Source organism: Grampus griseus (assembly GCF_964374135.1).
Source record: "Grampus griseus genome assembly, chromosome: 11".
Lineage (NCBI taxonomy): Eukaryota > Metazoa > Chordata > Mammalia > Artiodactyla > Delphinidae > Grampus > Grampus griseus.
Genome location: NC_139005.1, coordinates 46,641,878 through 46,658,003, shown reverse-complemented (window position 1 = coordinate 46,658,003; position 16,126 = coordinate 46,641,878). Strand labels below are relative to the sequence as shown.

General features: G+C 42.3%; 1 protein-coding gene across 3 annotated transcripts in view; it reads left to right on the top strand.

The window, feature by feature from the left end:
• LRIG3 (leucine rich repeats and immunoglobulin like domains 3) overlaps positions 1-16,126 on the top strand; it is a gene marked incomplete at its 5' end in the record, with an annotated part of 46,436 nt that overhangs the window by 12,402 nt on the left and 17,908 nt on the right. For all 3 annotated transcript variants that reach the window (XM_082665113.1, XM_082665112.1, XM_082665114.1), the window contains 2 exons: positions 14,464-14,595; positions 15,139-15,282. In XM_082665113.1, coding sequence (XP_082521239.1) covers positions 14,464-14,595; positions 15,139-15,282 — 276 coding nt within the window. The remainder of the gene's footprint in view (positions 1-14,463; positions 14,596-15,138; positions 15,283-16,126) is intronic.

Sequence of the window (16,126 nt, the reverse complement as noted above, 5' to 3'; positions counted from 1 at the left end):
GAGAGACCTGAGCTGGAAATGGGGCCCCCCAGGTTTTTGTCTTGTTTCACTCTAATGACCTGTCTGACCTCAGGCAGAGCGAATGAACTCTGCTTTGTTTATCTGTAGGAACAGTGTAAGATGTCTGCCCGTCTATCTCATATGGTTCCGGTGAAGGATCAAATGGCATATTGTACATGAAAGGGCTCCGGATGGCGTGAGCGACCACAGCTGCTGCTGATACATTTGCAGTGGGCTGGGGGAAGGCACAGAGACTGGGGCGGGGGGGGGGGGCGCACAGTGGATTCTCGAACAGGAGGGTCACCGGAGGAGGGCAGGATTTAGAAACATTATCCTGGTAGCAATAGATGAGGGAGGGAGGAAGAACTTGGCATTTGGGGTGAGTTATCAGGAAAACTTTTGCTCTCTTCAAATAGTTACAAAAAAATCAGTGAGCACTCAATTATAATTACTAAATGAACACCGTTTCTAACCTGAGGGTTTATATAACTATAAGGTGGATTTGGAGCTGTTTAAAGTGCCCCCAGAACACCACCTACTATGTGCTGAGTGCTGGAGAACAAAAAAAAATAGCACCCGGCCTCTGCCTCCCAGGGGCTTTGAATGAATATAATGGGCAGACAGACAATAAAGAAAAAAGAGATACTCCAAGGAGGAGATGCCCTGGTTAATAGAGAGAAGCAGAGGAGGGCTGTCCTTTCAATGTATGTAGAGTGAGAGGGTGAGTGAGGTCTAGACTGGGAAGGAGACTTGGTTACACTGACAGGGATCAAGCTTCGGTGTTTTACAGGTTTTGGGGGAGTAATTGACTTTTTTTTTAAGCAGAGGAATGAAATAACTACATTTCAATTAAGCACCAAATCTGCTTCTCTCCTTTTGCTCAAGTAGTCATTAAACAGTGCTCATATTCAAAGTCAAGTGTCATAGACCCCTCAGTAATGTGACTTTGATAATTAACAGTTATGCCTTGCCGAATACCTGTTATCCATCCACCTTTAGAACTGTTCTCTGCTCTGAGCCTTGCTGTATGTTAGGGCCACACCTCCTTTTCCCACAAAAGGAAATTGACCATTGCGTGGGAGTCACGTGAGTGTGGGCTTCTGTATGCTGAAAGGAGTAGAGTTGGACTAATGACTAGAAGTCAGGTCTGCAGTGTTCTGTTAACTGTGTACTGAACCCGGCACCATGTCAAGTGGGAATTCCATCCAGAAGCATGCATTCTCAATACAGTCCCCAAATCAGACTAATGAAAAATCAGTTTGGGAGACTGAAGAGGCTATTGCCTGGTTGCTTGGCACAGAATTTATTTAAATGATTCACCAAATTCTGCTTATAACTTTGAAAATACATTGTTATTTTAATAGCTCACAGCTCAGAAATAAAGCTGCATGTGGGAAAGGCAAGCATTTTTATATGTTCTCAAGTGATGGTATAGCTAAGTAATTTTATAACCGGGAGGTAAAGCTCAAAGGTAAAAACAAAGGTTTTTTTTTAAACCAAAGCCTATATAAATCAGCATTTGAAAAGCAGTCACCCGTGTATCATGTCAATTAAGGAAATTAGGGAGACACTTCACTCAAAATGAGAACTTCAGTTTCTGGGGAATCAGGGTTCTGATGAAGTGGACACAAACTGTATCCCATCTTTACCCACATGTGGGTGTAGACGAGCCCAAGGAATTTGACCACCTTAACTGAAAAATTCAGCCCCAACTGTGTGCTCTACAGATGAGAATAAATGGACTAGTGTCTTCATATGTGAAGGACATTGCATTCGAGGGCCACCACCTTCACCAGTACAAGCAAGCCAGACATTACTGTGTTTAATAGCAGTAAGCTCATGAAGCCCATGTCTTACAGAACAAACACATAAACACCTTAATATGATAAGTTGTAATCTTTTATTGGATTTTAAAATGTGTGTATGTGATTTGCACATAAGAGAGCTCACTGTACACAGAGCCGTATGTGTAATACTCTCTAAGTTTACCTTCACATTTAATCATAAACTGGTCCCCAAAATACACATTTGCTAGGTTTTTGTATTCTCAAGTTACAGTGGCTGTATTTGAAACATAAATTTGTGATCGTGTCATGGCTCTTTAAACCCTTCAAGAATTTCCCATTGCTCTTAAATCAGGAGCAAAAATCCTTCTCAAGATAGACAATTCTCTGCGTGACCTGAGTCCTCTTTTCCTGTCAGCCTTCTCTAGAATCATTCCTCATTTCTAGGAATGTGCCAGCTTGTTCCTGCCTCAAGTCCCTTTGCCTAGAAATACTCACCCTCCCCCAGCTTTTGCTAAGTTAGACTTACACATTTTCATATCTCATTTATTTACAGTGTCTATGTTGTTATCATAAATGCAATCCCATTTTCAGTTGTATATTTGTGATTCTTTAATGTCCACTCCCACCACCAGAATGAAACGTTATAAAAGCTGAGATCATGTCTGTTTTTTTCCCCGTTGTAACTCTGTCATGTAACTCAGCGCCTGGCATATGGTGGCCACTCAGTCCATGTTTGCTAAATGAATGACTGAGTCAGTTTCCCAGTCCAAATTAATACATAGTTAATTGCAGAGGAGACTAGTCAGTTAACCTTTTTGTTCCTGCCTCTCTGTACACACTTAAAATTATTTTCATTAATAAAACTTTGTTCCAAGGTGGCAACATTCTTAGATTTGACTTGGTGACCCAGTTGGGCACCTTTCTTCAATGATGGCTCTTGGAGCCCATAAAATTGACCCACAGTCCCTCGAACTTGACCTTCCAGTATAACTTGCCACAAGAACTCCTGTTTTACCAGTGTTTATCCTGAACCTACAGCATTTTCTCATCCTTTCCCTCAACTTCATGTTAGCCTTTTGTTGGCTGCTTTGAAGTATCAAATACAGCTCCTGCTCCTCTCTCTGCTTGTGAGGCTTGTGCTTCCAAGACCAGACAAAACAATAACGTTACAGCAGTTGCTTTTCATGACTGGGAGGCAAGATTCAACATGTGTCTCTGTCCTGGCCTAGTTACTTTTCCTCCTTCTCTCCCTTCTTTTACTGTCTGTGCTGTCCTCCGTAGCCTAGAGGTATGGGATCTAGTTGTTGGTTAGAGAGACCAGAACAATGAAACAGGGCTCTAACCAGCACCTCCCCTTCTCTGTCTGGCTGCAAGTTGCTTAAGTACTAAATTCAAAACATGAAAGAAAAGACAGTTATAAATATTAGCACGTCCTTTCTAGCACTTAAAGTCACCGGCCTGGCTGTCTCCCTTCCTCTCCAGAAAGCTTTAGCTGGTAGATAGAGCAGTCTCTAGATTGAGGCTGAAGGCAGCATGAAATATTAAGGTAATATTCACTGCAAGTACCGTTCAGCACAGGATAAACATGGTATACATTCTGGGACTGTCAGTTTTACAATGCACAAACCATTTTAAATTTTTTATAACAAAACAAACATACGGAGTTAGAATCAAAACGAGCATAAGTTTTTTTTGAAGAAAATAAGATGCTTTTGTACTTCATCACCAATGGCCATGTCATCCTGCATAAGGTATTGGCCTGGGAACAGAGGGCAGTACTCTTTAAAGATGAATGCATGTTTACAGAGTCAGGACACTCATCAGTTCATCGTATAAATCCCTCTTTCCTCTTATTCTCCTCCTCCTGTCAGTCTTGCTTTCACTTCCTCACCTCTGTCCTCATACAAGTATCAAGAAAAGGGTGAAGGGAATTAGAAATGGTTTACTATATTATATAACTGGTCAGAACCCATGTCATGTTAGTTTTGAGTGTCTGCATGCAATCCTTGTAACTTTGAGTTGGACGAGACATTTCTCACTGAAGAGAGCTCTCTGGAAGAGAGGTTATGCAACCTCCCCTTGAGCCCTTCCAGGGACAAAAGCTCACTCCTGGGTGAGGAGCTGTTCCATTTGGAATAGTTCTAATTGCTGGGACTCTTTATTTGTTAAGCTGGGCTCTGCCTTTCTGTAGTTTCTGCCTATTGTCCTAGGTCTGTGGACCGGGGAGAACAACTTCAGTCTATTTTCCGCATCGTAACATAAAACTGACAAGTCTTAACCTGTAAGGTCTTCTTAAAGCTTTCTCTTCTCCTGGCTCAAGTTCCAGTTCCCATTTTCTATACGATGTGGGGTCTAGACCAGTGCGGTCCAGTAGAGCTTTCTGCGATAATGGAAATGTGTGCAGTCCACTGAGGTAGCCGCTGGACACATGGGGATTGAACACGTGAAATGTGGCTGGTGTGATGGAGGAATTAAATTTTAAATTTCATTTAAATTTAAAGAGCCACATGTGGCCGGTGGCTATTATGCTGGGCAGTGCAGGTCTAGACTCTGGAAGTCCTCCTGTCACACTCGTCCTTTAGCATGACACTAACCTCCAGTGCCCAGAGCAAGATATTGAGATGGGGTGTAATGCAGAACATGGTGGACTGTGTCTCTTGACCAGAATATGGGATGTTAATGAAGCATAACATTATGTTAGCTTTTTAAGGACCGTGTTGTGTTATTGGCACATAACCAAGTTGCGGTCAGCCGAGGTCCCCAAGTCTATTGTCATTCTCGCACGAATTGCTTCCAAATAGGCCTTTTTCAATGATTGATTAAAAATTCAAAACACTGCCTTTCCCCAGCTTAATTTCTCTAGTTGCTTCTAGACCATCTTTTCAGTATATTGAGAGGTTTGGGATCATATCTAATGGATGAGTTGCACTTGATTATTCACATCTCTGTTCATATTCATACAAATGTTGACAGCACAAGGCCACAGGCAGCCTCAGTAGCAGACCACTTAGCATCTTCCCTAAAGGTCCATGCCAGTCTCTGAATAAAGACTAGGGATGCAAACTCACTTGTCTGTGTGATCATCACCACCGCATATTCTGTGTCTTATTCACAAGGACAAGTTAAGTACTTGGTGAGATCAAGACATTCTGTGTTTGTGATGTTCCTAGCCCATTGGTCTGTGGACCATATCAGAAAAATAACGTGACGTTAATTTAGCCTGATGTGTTCATACAGGATTAATCCCCTGTATGAGAACTGTTTATTAATTTGAGGTTCAGAATAATGATGCCATGTTTTCTGGTTCATAGTGTCATCTTAAGGTAAAATTTACATAGGCTAATTTTTTGTTAGACTAAGTTGAATGATGTTTCAATTTTAAAAATTACAATAACTTGTGAGGGAAGGTTTTTAGAGAAAAACTGGTCTTATTCACTGATCAGATTCCCATTAAAGACGTCCTGTAAGGCATGGTGGACTGAGCACATTTGTTTCACTCTGCTCCATCCTGGAACCTCCTTAAAATGAAAATAAAGAACTAAAGTGCACACAGACAGGAGCAAAGAGCAAACAGGAGAGGAGACAGTTCGAATGAAAGATTTCATTAAAATCTTTCAGTCCTGCACACAAGTTGTAAATGATTTAGAGAGAGTGGAGTGAATCCCAAAAGAAGCAAACACTTTTTTGCTGCAGAAGCTCAGGATGCTTCAGGAATTCAAAGTCGGTAAAGATAGGGATGCAGAGTAGGACTGAAAATGGGGCATTGGTGAAAACTGTTTTATAAGAAGCAGACCTCCAGGTTCCCCCTCCAAAACTTAAGGCCCAGTGACCAACCCTCCCTCGATGGAGGCAGAAAACTAGAAGTTTACTCTCTAGAGAGTTGAAACGAAGTCTCTGGAATTTGGGACACAGGCCCAGCTGGGCAAGGGGTGGGGATTGAGGGCAGCATCTTCTGCAGTCAGGGAAATTAAGTCTGATCTGAATATGAGGATGACAGTCCTCCCCTCAGCTTATGTTCCTGTTCACCTTCCCAGACACGAGCAGTCAAGCTTATCCCCACCAGCCTGGAGGTTGGAGGATCTGAGCGATTAGACAGATGCATGTGGATCCATCATGAAACAGACCACCTGTGGTGAGACTCACCAGTCAGCAAGTCCTTACCTCACAGCCCTCAGCCAGCTTTCTGGGGCCGCTTTTTACTAAATATGAGTGGATAGCCAGTGATCACTGTCTCTTGAAAGGGTTTGTAAGAATAAAGTCAGAGTCCGAAATACATAGGAAGAGGGAACCAGAGACAATGGAAGGAGAAGGGAACTTCAAAACAATATCTCCAGAGAGAAGAGAGATGTTATATCCACAAAATAAGAAAAGAGTAGTAAATAATAATAATAAAAGGAATATTTCAGAAAATAAGAAAGGGACCCTTAAAAGTTAAAAATATAATAACAGGGACTTCCCTGGTGGCGCAGTGGTTAAGAATCCGCCTGATGGTGCAAGGGACAGGGGTTCGAGCCCTGGTCCGGGAAGATCCCACGTGCCGCCGAGAAACTAAGCCCGTGCACCACAACTACTGAGCCCGCACGCCTAGAGCCCGTGCTTCACAACAAGAGAAGCGACTGTAATGAGAAGCCTGCGCACCACAATGAAGAGTAGCGCAGCCCCCGCTCGCTGCAACTAGAGAATAGCCCGCGCGCAGCAACGAAGACCCAACACAGCCAAAACAACCATAACAAAATATATATATATATATATTTATATAACAGACACTTAAAAAGGTAATAGAAGTGTTGGAAGACAGTTGAAAAGCTCTCAGAAAGAAGAACCAAAAGATAAAAAGATGGAAAACTGGAGAGGAAAAAATAAGAAAATGAGAGGATCAACTTGGAAATCTAATTGGAATTCCATGAAGAGACATCTGTGGAACTAGAAAAGAGGAAATTATCAAAGAGGCAAAAAAATTTCCCAGAGCCATGAAACACACATCTCTAGGTTGAAAGACCTACTGAGTGCCAGCAAATGGAAAAAAAAAAAAAACCTACAGTGAGGGACATTACTGTGCTCTTTTAGAACATCAGGGTTAAAGAGAAGCTCTGAGAGGAGGAAAGATCAAATACAAAGCAGGTCACCTGTAAGGATAAACAGTGGTTCTCCCCTCCCCAGTGTGAGCCTCAGCATCAGCAGCATCTGGGAACTTGGTAGAAATGCAGATTCTCAGGTCACACCCAGGCCTACCGAAACGGAAACCCCGAGTGTGGGGCTCAACAATCTGTGCTCCAAGAAGCCCCCCACTCCCAGTTCTGGTGCCTGTTGCAATTTAAGAAACACTGGAGTTGAGAAGCAGAATGGCCTCTGGCTCCTCAAACTTACATCCTTGAGTGTTGTGATAGGGTAAAACAGTCTTCAAAACCCAAAGGAACATGGTTTCTAATCTCAGCTCGGTACACGCCCAACTGTCAATCCCGTAAAGACGTTTCCAAGTATGAAAAAAAAAAAAGTACCTCTACAGATGGTTTCTTAGAAAGCTCATGGAGGATATGCCCCAGGAAAATGAGGTAGTAAACCAAGGAAGACTGGGCAGCCAGGAATTGGGACTCCCCTAGGAAAGAAATCCCCCAAAAGTGAGGCCAGGATCTGTAAGAGGCTGCAGTTTTATATGATGATTATGTGAAGCCTCTGTAGCAAATCTGGTCATTTGCTGAATTGTCATCCAAATGCACAACTCCTTAGAGCTGGAAGAGGACATTTCCTTCCATTTCCTCCCATTGACAGTGAGAAAATCAAGGTTTACAAAGTATGGTAGATCAAGACATACAACTGGGAACAGAATCAAAATCTACTTGCTGGGGAGCTGTGGTATGAACTGCTGCTTCAAAGAGATCCTACTTTTGACAGGTTGATTGATGTATGGAATCCCACTTTTATGTTTACTTTTTCTGGCTGGCAGCTGTGGTGGTCATACCACTTTCTGATGGATGTATGCATCTTGAACCACCGTTGAGGTACATCCTTATGGGCCAATCTAAAGCTTGATCTAGAGTTTCAAGACTAATTAAGACTATTTGGTCACTTCAGCATCTTGAATCCATTCACTTAATCCTGAGTTTTGGGAACCAAATATGAATCAGAGATTTTCTTCAATCACAAGTAAATCACAAACTTATGGGGAGACTCAAACTCACAGCTTAACCATAGCAGTGGTTTGACCTGTGAAAATGGCTGTGGAAGACCCTGCCTCAAAAGAGAGGTAGGGAAAATTTTTTTAATTTTACTAAATAAAAGTAGAGTTAATTTTTACTGTATATACTTCAATTATTTCAGATTAAAATAATGATTGAGTAAGTATCTTGTTTAGGATCCTGTTGTCTTCTAGGACCTGCCCTTAAATTTCTGTTTACATAAAAGGACTAAACAGAATTTATATTTGGGGGTCAAAAAAGGTTTTTTTGTGGCGTAAATGAGTTTCCAACTTATAGTTCTTCTTTCAAGCTTACATGTATTATAATTGGCACATAACTAGGGCCCTGATTATTGAAGGATCTCTGTATTTTAAAACATTGTGGGCAACTTTATCATGTTCACAATCCAAAAGATAATTATATTTTATGTTGACCTGACTTTTAGCAGAAAGAACGGATTCTTTGCTCCTACGGTGGCTCCTTTGCTGCTCAATATCTCTGCTTCTTCATCAAGAATCTTTCTCCTTGCAAAAGCTTCCTCAGTTGGCTTTATCCTTAGATGCCACAGGACCAGTGGACCAGTCTAAACATGTGTTCTTTTAATGAAACTTCTTAATTATCTTTTTAGAAAAAAAAAAAAGATGAGCAGAGACAGTTTATTTTTATCTGCATGGAAGAGGTTCTTTGCTTGCTAAGTCTCTCTGCTAAAAGAAGCCTAATATTATAGGGTGTTAGTTATTCCAGCCAAGGTAGTTTTCAAGGAAGCTTTTTTTTTGGTGGGGAAGGGGGGTTGGGAGAGGAGAGGAGTTATTGTTGGAAATATAAGTGATCTTTAATATGTTTGCAAAATGTCGTGTTTTCTTTAACAGCTTGTAATACCTTTATAAATGGTGTTAGACCAGTTGCTTACAAGTTACATATAGCAATCAGTATTTCCTTGGGGCCAGGCCAACTGTCCCAGGCAGTATGGTTAACGTGCTTGCTCTATGGTTGTGTGCAGTGACCACGGATTCAGCCATTTTTTGGCTGCAGTAACTGAATTGGATTTCAGGGATGTGGTCAGGGTAATGCATTCTAAGAAAGGGGGGCATTGCAACATGTTAAAAAAAATGGTTTCAGATTAAATTTCACTGCACATACCCTCTCTAAAAGGAAAATGCCACACATGCATACCTTCTCTAAATAGCCAAGTTTGCACGTCTTTACACATCAAGCTGCAAAGCCTTCAGCTGCCTTTATGTTGTGCAGTAGGTAGGAGACACCTGAAACTATTGACATATTTCTTATGCACCAAGAAGCTACACTTTAATTGGTTTCAGGAATTCCAGTGTGAAAAAACCTGATATTCTGGTTCCTCACAAAGAATATTCCACTCTGGGACTCTCTTCTCTGACTCCAGAAATAAACTCATACCATTTATATCCACCTAGGTGTGCATAAAGTTCTTTTGAGACGCTCATGCTTTCTGGAGATCACCGTGAGTCAAAAAGAACCAATCGTCATCGTACCAAGTGGTCAATAACCTCATAGATTGTATTTTACTGTTATTAATCTAGTCCGGGTTTACATTAATTGCAGGTGTTCCGAGTATCAGAACAAATGCACACATTTCTTATGTATAAGAATAACACATTTGTCCATGTTCCTAGTGATTACAGACATGAGAATGCCAGAACTGGGCTATTCTGGTCAGTCGCATCTCACACCTGAGCAAAAGGGAACCCCCTGCTTTAGGGGGCCTCTCGTACAAGCAGACAGAACACAGGGGTAGTGAGGAGTGTGGATGGGAACTCCAGTAGTGCTGAACTGGGTCCCAGTGTCCAGAGGCTGCAGAGCTGGAAACCTGAGCCTGTATGTCAGGGGAGGGGGAAAGCACGGCCTGTGCCCTGGAAACCAGAGGAAGAACGGTGCTTCGCCCCCAAAACGGGTGTCCAGGCAGACGGTCGCCATTGCCCCTCCATCCCTCCTCTGTCCTCTGTACTTCCTCTTGCCTGTCCCCCACCCAGTCTTTCAACCCACTGCTGCCAGAGAAGTCTTTTCAAAATGCACATCGAATATTGTCACCCCGCCGTTCGAAATCCTCTGTCCTCCTCCCTCTACTTGATCTTGAGACAAAGGCCAAATGCCTAACATGGTTTACAGGGTCCCACTTGACCTACTCTCTTCTCCCAGCACCTCACTCGTCAACTTCCTCTTTCTCCCGTTTCCACTCATTTCCTCAAGGGAAAGAAGCCTTGTCCTGGTCTCACTTGCTTCTGCCTGGAACTCTAGACTCCTCCTTGCCACGGGAAGTTTTGCTGATGCCCACACCCCTCCCATCACTTTTTAGGAGACTGTCCTTTCTTCTTCCACTTATCCCTCTGGTGTCCACTCCCTTTTGCCTGCCTGTTCTCCCCCACTAGAATTTCAGTGCTGTGAGGTCAGGGACCATATCCATCTTGTTGGTTGTCAGATCTTCAGGACTCCCAGAGCAAATATCATCATGTAAATGTCATAAGTTGGGTTTGCTTCTGCTTAAAGGTATTTGGCAAAGGCTGAAAGGTGAAATTAGCAACGAAGTGAAACCATGATTGTTGGGCCTGAGAAGCCGAGGCTGACATACCTGGGCCTCCTGTTATTTCCATGGCCTCTGAGAACCCTGAGGGAACCATCTGCATTCCAGCTGACCAGGCCCCCAAGTCTGTGTTTGTCTATAAGGGACTGGTTATACTTGACCTCAGCAGTGATTTGACCATGGAACGCCTTGTACTATCAACAAACATAGATGACCAAAATATTCGTGGTTGTTAAGATGGATTTGCACAAGGCTGAAACGCCTTCCTATGCTCAGAGTACAGATTTTTGAACAATGGAAAGATGACATTTCCACATTAACTTAAGTAATGGAAAAAGATAGTTTGTTTTGTTTTGTTTTTTGTTGAAGCATTGCACATTTCCTGCCAAAACTATTAATCAACTGCAGTGCTTTAATATGTTCATCAATTTTGGCATTTATCCATATTTGGAGAAAAATTGAAGCTGGAGTTGAATTGAATCTTTGGCTCCTAGAAGTGGTTACTTGTGACCCACTCTATTATGAAGTATGTTTATTTTGAGGGTTTTAGGTGATTAAAAAGATTTTTTAATCTGGTTTTTTAAGGTAGTTGTCTTTTTTTTAAACCCTTCTTGTTTGACATAAAGCAAGTTTTTTTTTCTTTTATTTTAAACTCGTACCTATTAGGTGGTTATTTGCCAGTTAGTCTGAGAGCTAATATGAAACTGGTATTTGGATTTAATTCAGTTCCATTAGAACAGAGTTAAAATTTTGTGATACAGGGACCATTATCCTGGCAGTTGTAAGGGATTTTTGTGCTAGGAAGCAGTGCTGACAAAGACGCACTGTACAGGCTCCGTTTATAACTGAGCACTTTCACACTGCAATTTAGGAGGTGTGCAGCTCAGGAAATGGCTGGCTTTGGCTGGAACATACTTGAACTTCAAGGAAAATTTTATTCGTCACTCAAGTAATTGGCAGTTTTAATACCTTGTTCATAATTACCTTATAAACAAACGAATACACAAACCAAAGATTGTATGGCCTGTTATCTAAGTTGTAGCCTTATTTGAGCAACGTGATAGACACCTGTGGGTCTCCCTCTCCCTCCCACCAGAAACCAGTTTGCTCCATTTATTGCGAAAACCTATGGCTGTTTCTTCTTGTTGTTAAATGTAAGCGTAGCTGTACTAGCTAGCCCCAGACAACCTGGGGACCAAAACCAGATGCAGAATTTGATGGGCGGCAGTGGCTGCGGACGGGAGGGAGAGGGAAGGAGATGAGAGGGGGGTGTTTCAGGGTTACTCTGCTGTTTGTGGGGGGGGGGGCTTCCTGGTAATGCAAACATTTGGGTTGTGTTTTTAAGAGAACATTTTTGTCCCCTAAAGTGTGGTTTCCTTTAACCCACACACCCTGACCCTGAGGCCCTGTGGCTTGTCTCTTGGACTGAATCCATCTCCAGGATGTAGAAATTGACTAATTGTCTCACTTGCATTACCCTGTACCTCACAGCTAGATCAAGGGGTTTACACACTGAGGAATCCAGATGTGGGAAATGGTCAGAATCAGAGGTCATGGCTGACTTGACTCTAAACAGAATCTGTAAGACTTCATGGGAATCTGAGGGGCTTGATAGTTGTGACTTGTACATGGGACTGCTAACCGCGCCCCCCCCCCCCACTTTTTTTAACCTTACTATTATCACAGAGTTCAGCTGTTAGGGTATACATCACCCCTGCCTGTTACCTTGTATAGGATTACTTTAAAAATGGGGTTAGATTTTTGGATGACTTGGGTCAAAAAAGACGATTCCCCGACAGTCCTTAGAAGTAACACAGGGAAGATTTTTCACAATATTTTGAGAAGTTTTGTTAGTTCATTGTTATTTAAATAGATTTAAAACGTACAACCTGGTTTCTCCACTTACTGGGGAGAGCAGCACCTGGCATTTGCACACATTCAGGAAGCTGGTCTTCTACTCTGTTGGCTGCCAAACACATGCAAACTCTTGGTGACCCTCTTTTCCTCCTGAGGTGCAAGCACAGACTGGGGGGACCCCAGTTTCCAGGGCATCCTTAGTGTTGGCACGATGAGGGCTCAGTGAGCTGGTGTGGATTCCCACAGCAGTTTGGAACCAGTAGCTCAGCATTTTTGCAAGAGTGGGAAGTGGCGAGACTTTCTGGAGGTGCATCTTCACCTCCAGAAAGTAAGAACTTAATTGCCAAAATTAAGTTGTTTGAATGTTGGAAACTGTGTTCTATGAAACAGCCTTCAGGGATTGCTTTGGGAGCAATAGGGACTTACTCTGTGAGGTGGCCTGGGGGGAGTACTTGGACTTGTTAGGTTAAAAGCTCTAGTTTCCTAATTTCAACAGCAGAGAAATGTTATTATGATTAAATGGCATGATATATGAAGAATGCGTAGCATAGGGCTTGGCATCCAATGCCGTCAGCGTTATTAGATTCCATATACATTCCAAGACGGGGATAGATCTATAGCCCTGCTTTAAAGGAGCTCACAGTATGGCAGAAAAGACCAACAGCGTAAAAAGTGCTGTGTCACACACAGCAGAGGATCTTGTGAAAACACGTAAGAGGTGCTCCTAACTCAGGAACCTTCTGTGACGGTGAGAGGCCTGAGAGTTACAATAATGCAGAAGAACTTAATGAACTCAAAACGCTATACAAATGCAGTTATTGGTAAGAAGGATACACATATGAAATCTCTTTCTAAGTTTTCCCCTTAAGTGAGGGTTTACCTAAAAATGGCAGCACGTGACTTATATGACATACAGAGTTCTACTTAGAGCCCTCCGTTGTTTCATTGTTCCTTGAGCTGTAAAGCGAAGGCCCTGCACTCTGCCATCATCCCAGCCCTTCTCCCTTGACATGTCATTTTTCCCCTGCCTAATGTCTAAAAAGTCCAAGCTACCTGGTCTAATATGACAGTTAAGATGGCTTGCGCATCATTTTGGTTCCTGTTTTCTAGCAAGATTGTTGTTGAATGCTGAATCTCCCCCTTGGAAACTGTTGTATTGATGACCTTCTAAAAGCTTTGCCTTGGCCTCTTTTTGTTTTATTTTGTTTATCTTTTCTCCTTTGTGGTCTAGTCCTCACCAATAGAGCTTTCCACGATAGTCCAGATGTTCTGTATGTGTACTGACCCATTTGACAGATACCAGGCACCTATTCAGGATCTGACATGTGGCTACTATGACTAAGGAACTGAACTTTAATGTTTAATTTTAATTTAAATGTAGAGCCACATGTGACTACAATGTTGGACATCATGGTCTGGTGTTTAAGATAGTTAATGTGAAACTTTTAAAAAATCTAATTGCTCCCAGAGGTTATTTAGACTGGTGTGCTCTTATTTTTATAATAGTCAAAGCCTTGGAGCCTATCCACTGGTTTTGAAGACGATGGCAATGCGTTGAAACTTGCTATTTCCAAAGAAAAAGAGATTTCTCTAGGATGGCTTTTAAAAAGCCCAATCTGACGAGTATCTTAAGTTCATTGGCACCCGTAGTGTGTGTGCTTTCCAAGGGAAAAATTAGAAATGAATTAGGACTCAAGAAGAAAGAATAGGGAACTAACACACCAGTGCCTGGAATATGCCAACCTGGTGCTAATCATTTCATATCCCATTTCATGAAATGATGAGGAAGAAAGACTGTTAACAAAATAAGAGAAAGAAAAATCAGTTTAAGTGCATCGCATTTAGATAACCACAGCTGTTAGACGCACCCAGATTTATATCGGAAAGCTTTTCATAATTCTAAAATTATGATTTACTATCTAATGCAACATTAAAGTGACTGAAGAGTTGCTGTTTAACTTTTTAACGTGCTGTGTAGAACAATCAGTTTTCCAAATTTCTGAAGAACGAGTTAGAAATAGAACATATTTTTCACCTTTCAGATTGTTGTACCATTAACCCTGTTATCTGTGCTATTCTTTAAATCCAGAGCTGGAAACAAGATTGTGGAAATATTACCTGGACATCTGAGACGGTTTCAGTCCCTCGAAACTTTGGACCTGAGTGGCAATAATATTTCAGAGCTTAAAACTGCACTTCCACCCCTACAACTCAAATATCTGTAAGTCAAGTTGTTTTTAACAGTTTTCACCCGTGATGAAAATATTGTGCTATATTAAAAAAGGAAACAACTTTAAGATAGGAACCAGAACGCTGACCATTTCTTACTGCTGATGGATCAAAAATGTCCCTTTCTTACTGACTGGTAATTTTCTGTAAGCCCGGATAACCACAGCCTTCATTTTATTCTTACACGACTGGATTACAAAAATGGAGACATCCTTTGACTGTTATAGAAAAACCAAGTGATTCTGTAAAAAAATAATCAAAATTAAACCCCCCGTGTATTTCATTAATAAATGAATTTCACAAAAATTGGGTAATGTTTGTTATCTTCAAATATTTTAGTCACTTTTTCCCCCAGAGATATGTGTGAATCATAGTCGATATTGGCCTGCAAGGGCGTAAAGAGTTAATTATTTTAAGTGTCCATTGTTACAAGTGATGGGTAGGTTCTCTGGAGAGTCTTTCATATACAGAGAATACATGCACTTTAACTTCCCAAAGAACCAGAAAGAGAAGCTCATCTTCAGACTTTCAACAGGTATATCAACAGCAACCGAGTGACATCCATGGAACCTGGGTATTTTGACAGTCTGGCCAACACACTCCTGGTGCTGAAGCTGAACAGGAACCGAATCTCAGCTCTCCCACCCAAGATGTTTAGACTGCCTCAACTGCAACACCTGTAAGTAAAATGTCCTCTTAGATTCCGTTTCCTCACCTCCTCTAAACCCTTGGCACCTCCCCCCTAAAATCCACAATGTGGCAGAAGGAGTTTAGAAGCAAGGATGTAGCCACCTTTCCTCTGAGAGCTGGAGTTGTAGAACCACTGAATCAGAAAGAGCCTTAAAAGTCACCCGGGGGCTTCCCTGGTGGCGCAGTGGTTGAGAGTCTGCCTACCGATGCAGGGGACGCGGGTTCGTGCCCCAGTCCGGGAAGATCCCACATGCCGCGGAGCGGCTGGGCCCGTGAGCCATGGCCACTGGGCCTGCGCGTCCGGAGCCTGTGCTCCGCAATGGGAGAGACCACAACAGTGAGAGGCCCACGTACCGAAAAGAAAAAAAAAAAAAGTCACCCGGTACAGGCTTCTGCCTGACAAGGCAAGTTGGATTGTTCCTGAAAGAGTGAGCAGTGTAATCATTGAACAACCTCCATACAAAGCCATCATGATGGCACTGAAGACATCATGGTGACTCTCCACAGCTGTGGATCGTGAGAACCGTACCAATGACTGCAGGGCCCCTCATAGCTTAAGGAGCTGTAAAGCGCTGTCTCCTTAATAACGGTGGAATAATCTGTGAACAGGCTCCTGCAGTATAGTGGTTTTCAGCCTTGGCTGCACATTACAGATACTTGGGGAGCTTTTCAAAATCCCAGTGCCCAGGCCACACCCTAGACCAATTACATTAGAACCTCTGGGGTAAGATCCAGGCTTCAGTAATTTTTTAAAACTCCCCAGGTGATTCCAGGGTGCAACCAAGGTTGAGAATGACTGCCTGAAAGAGGAAGCATTCAACACAGTACAAATT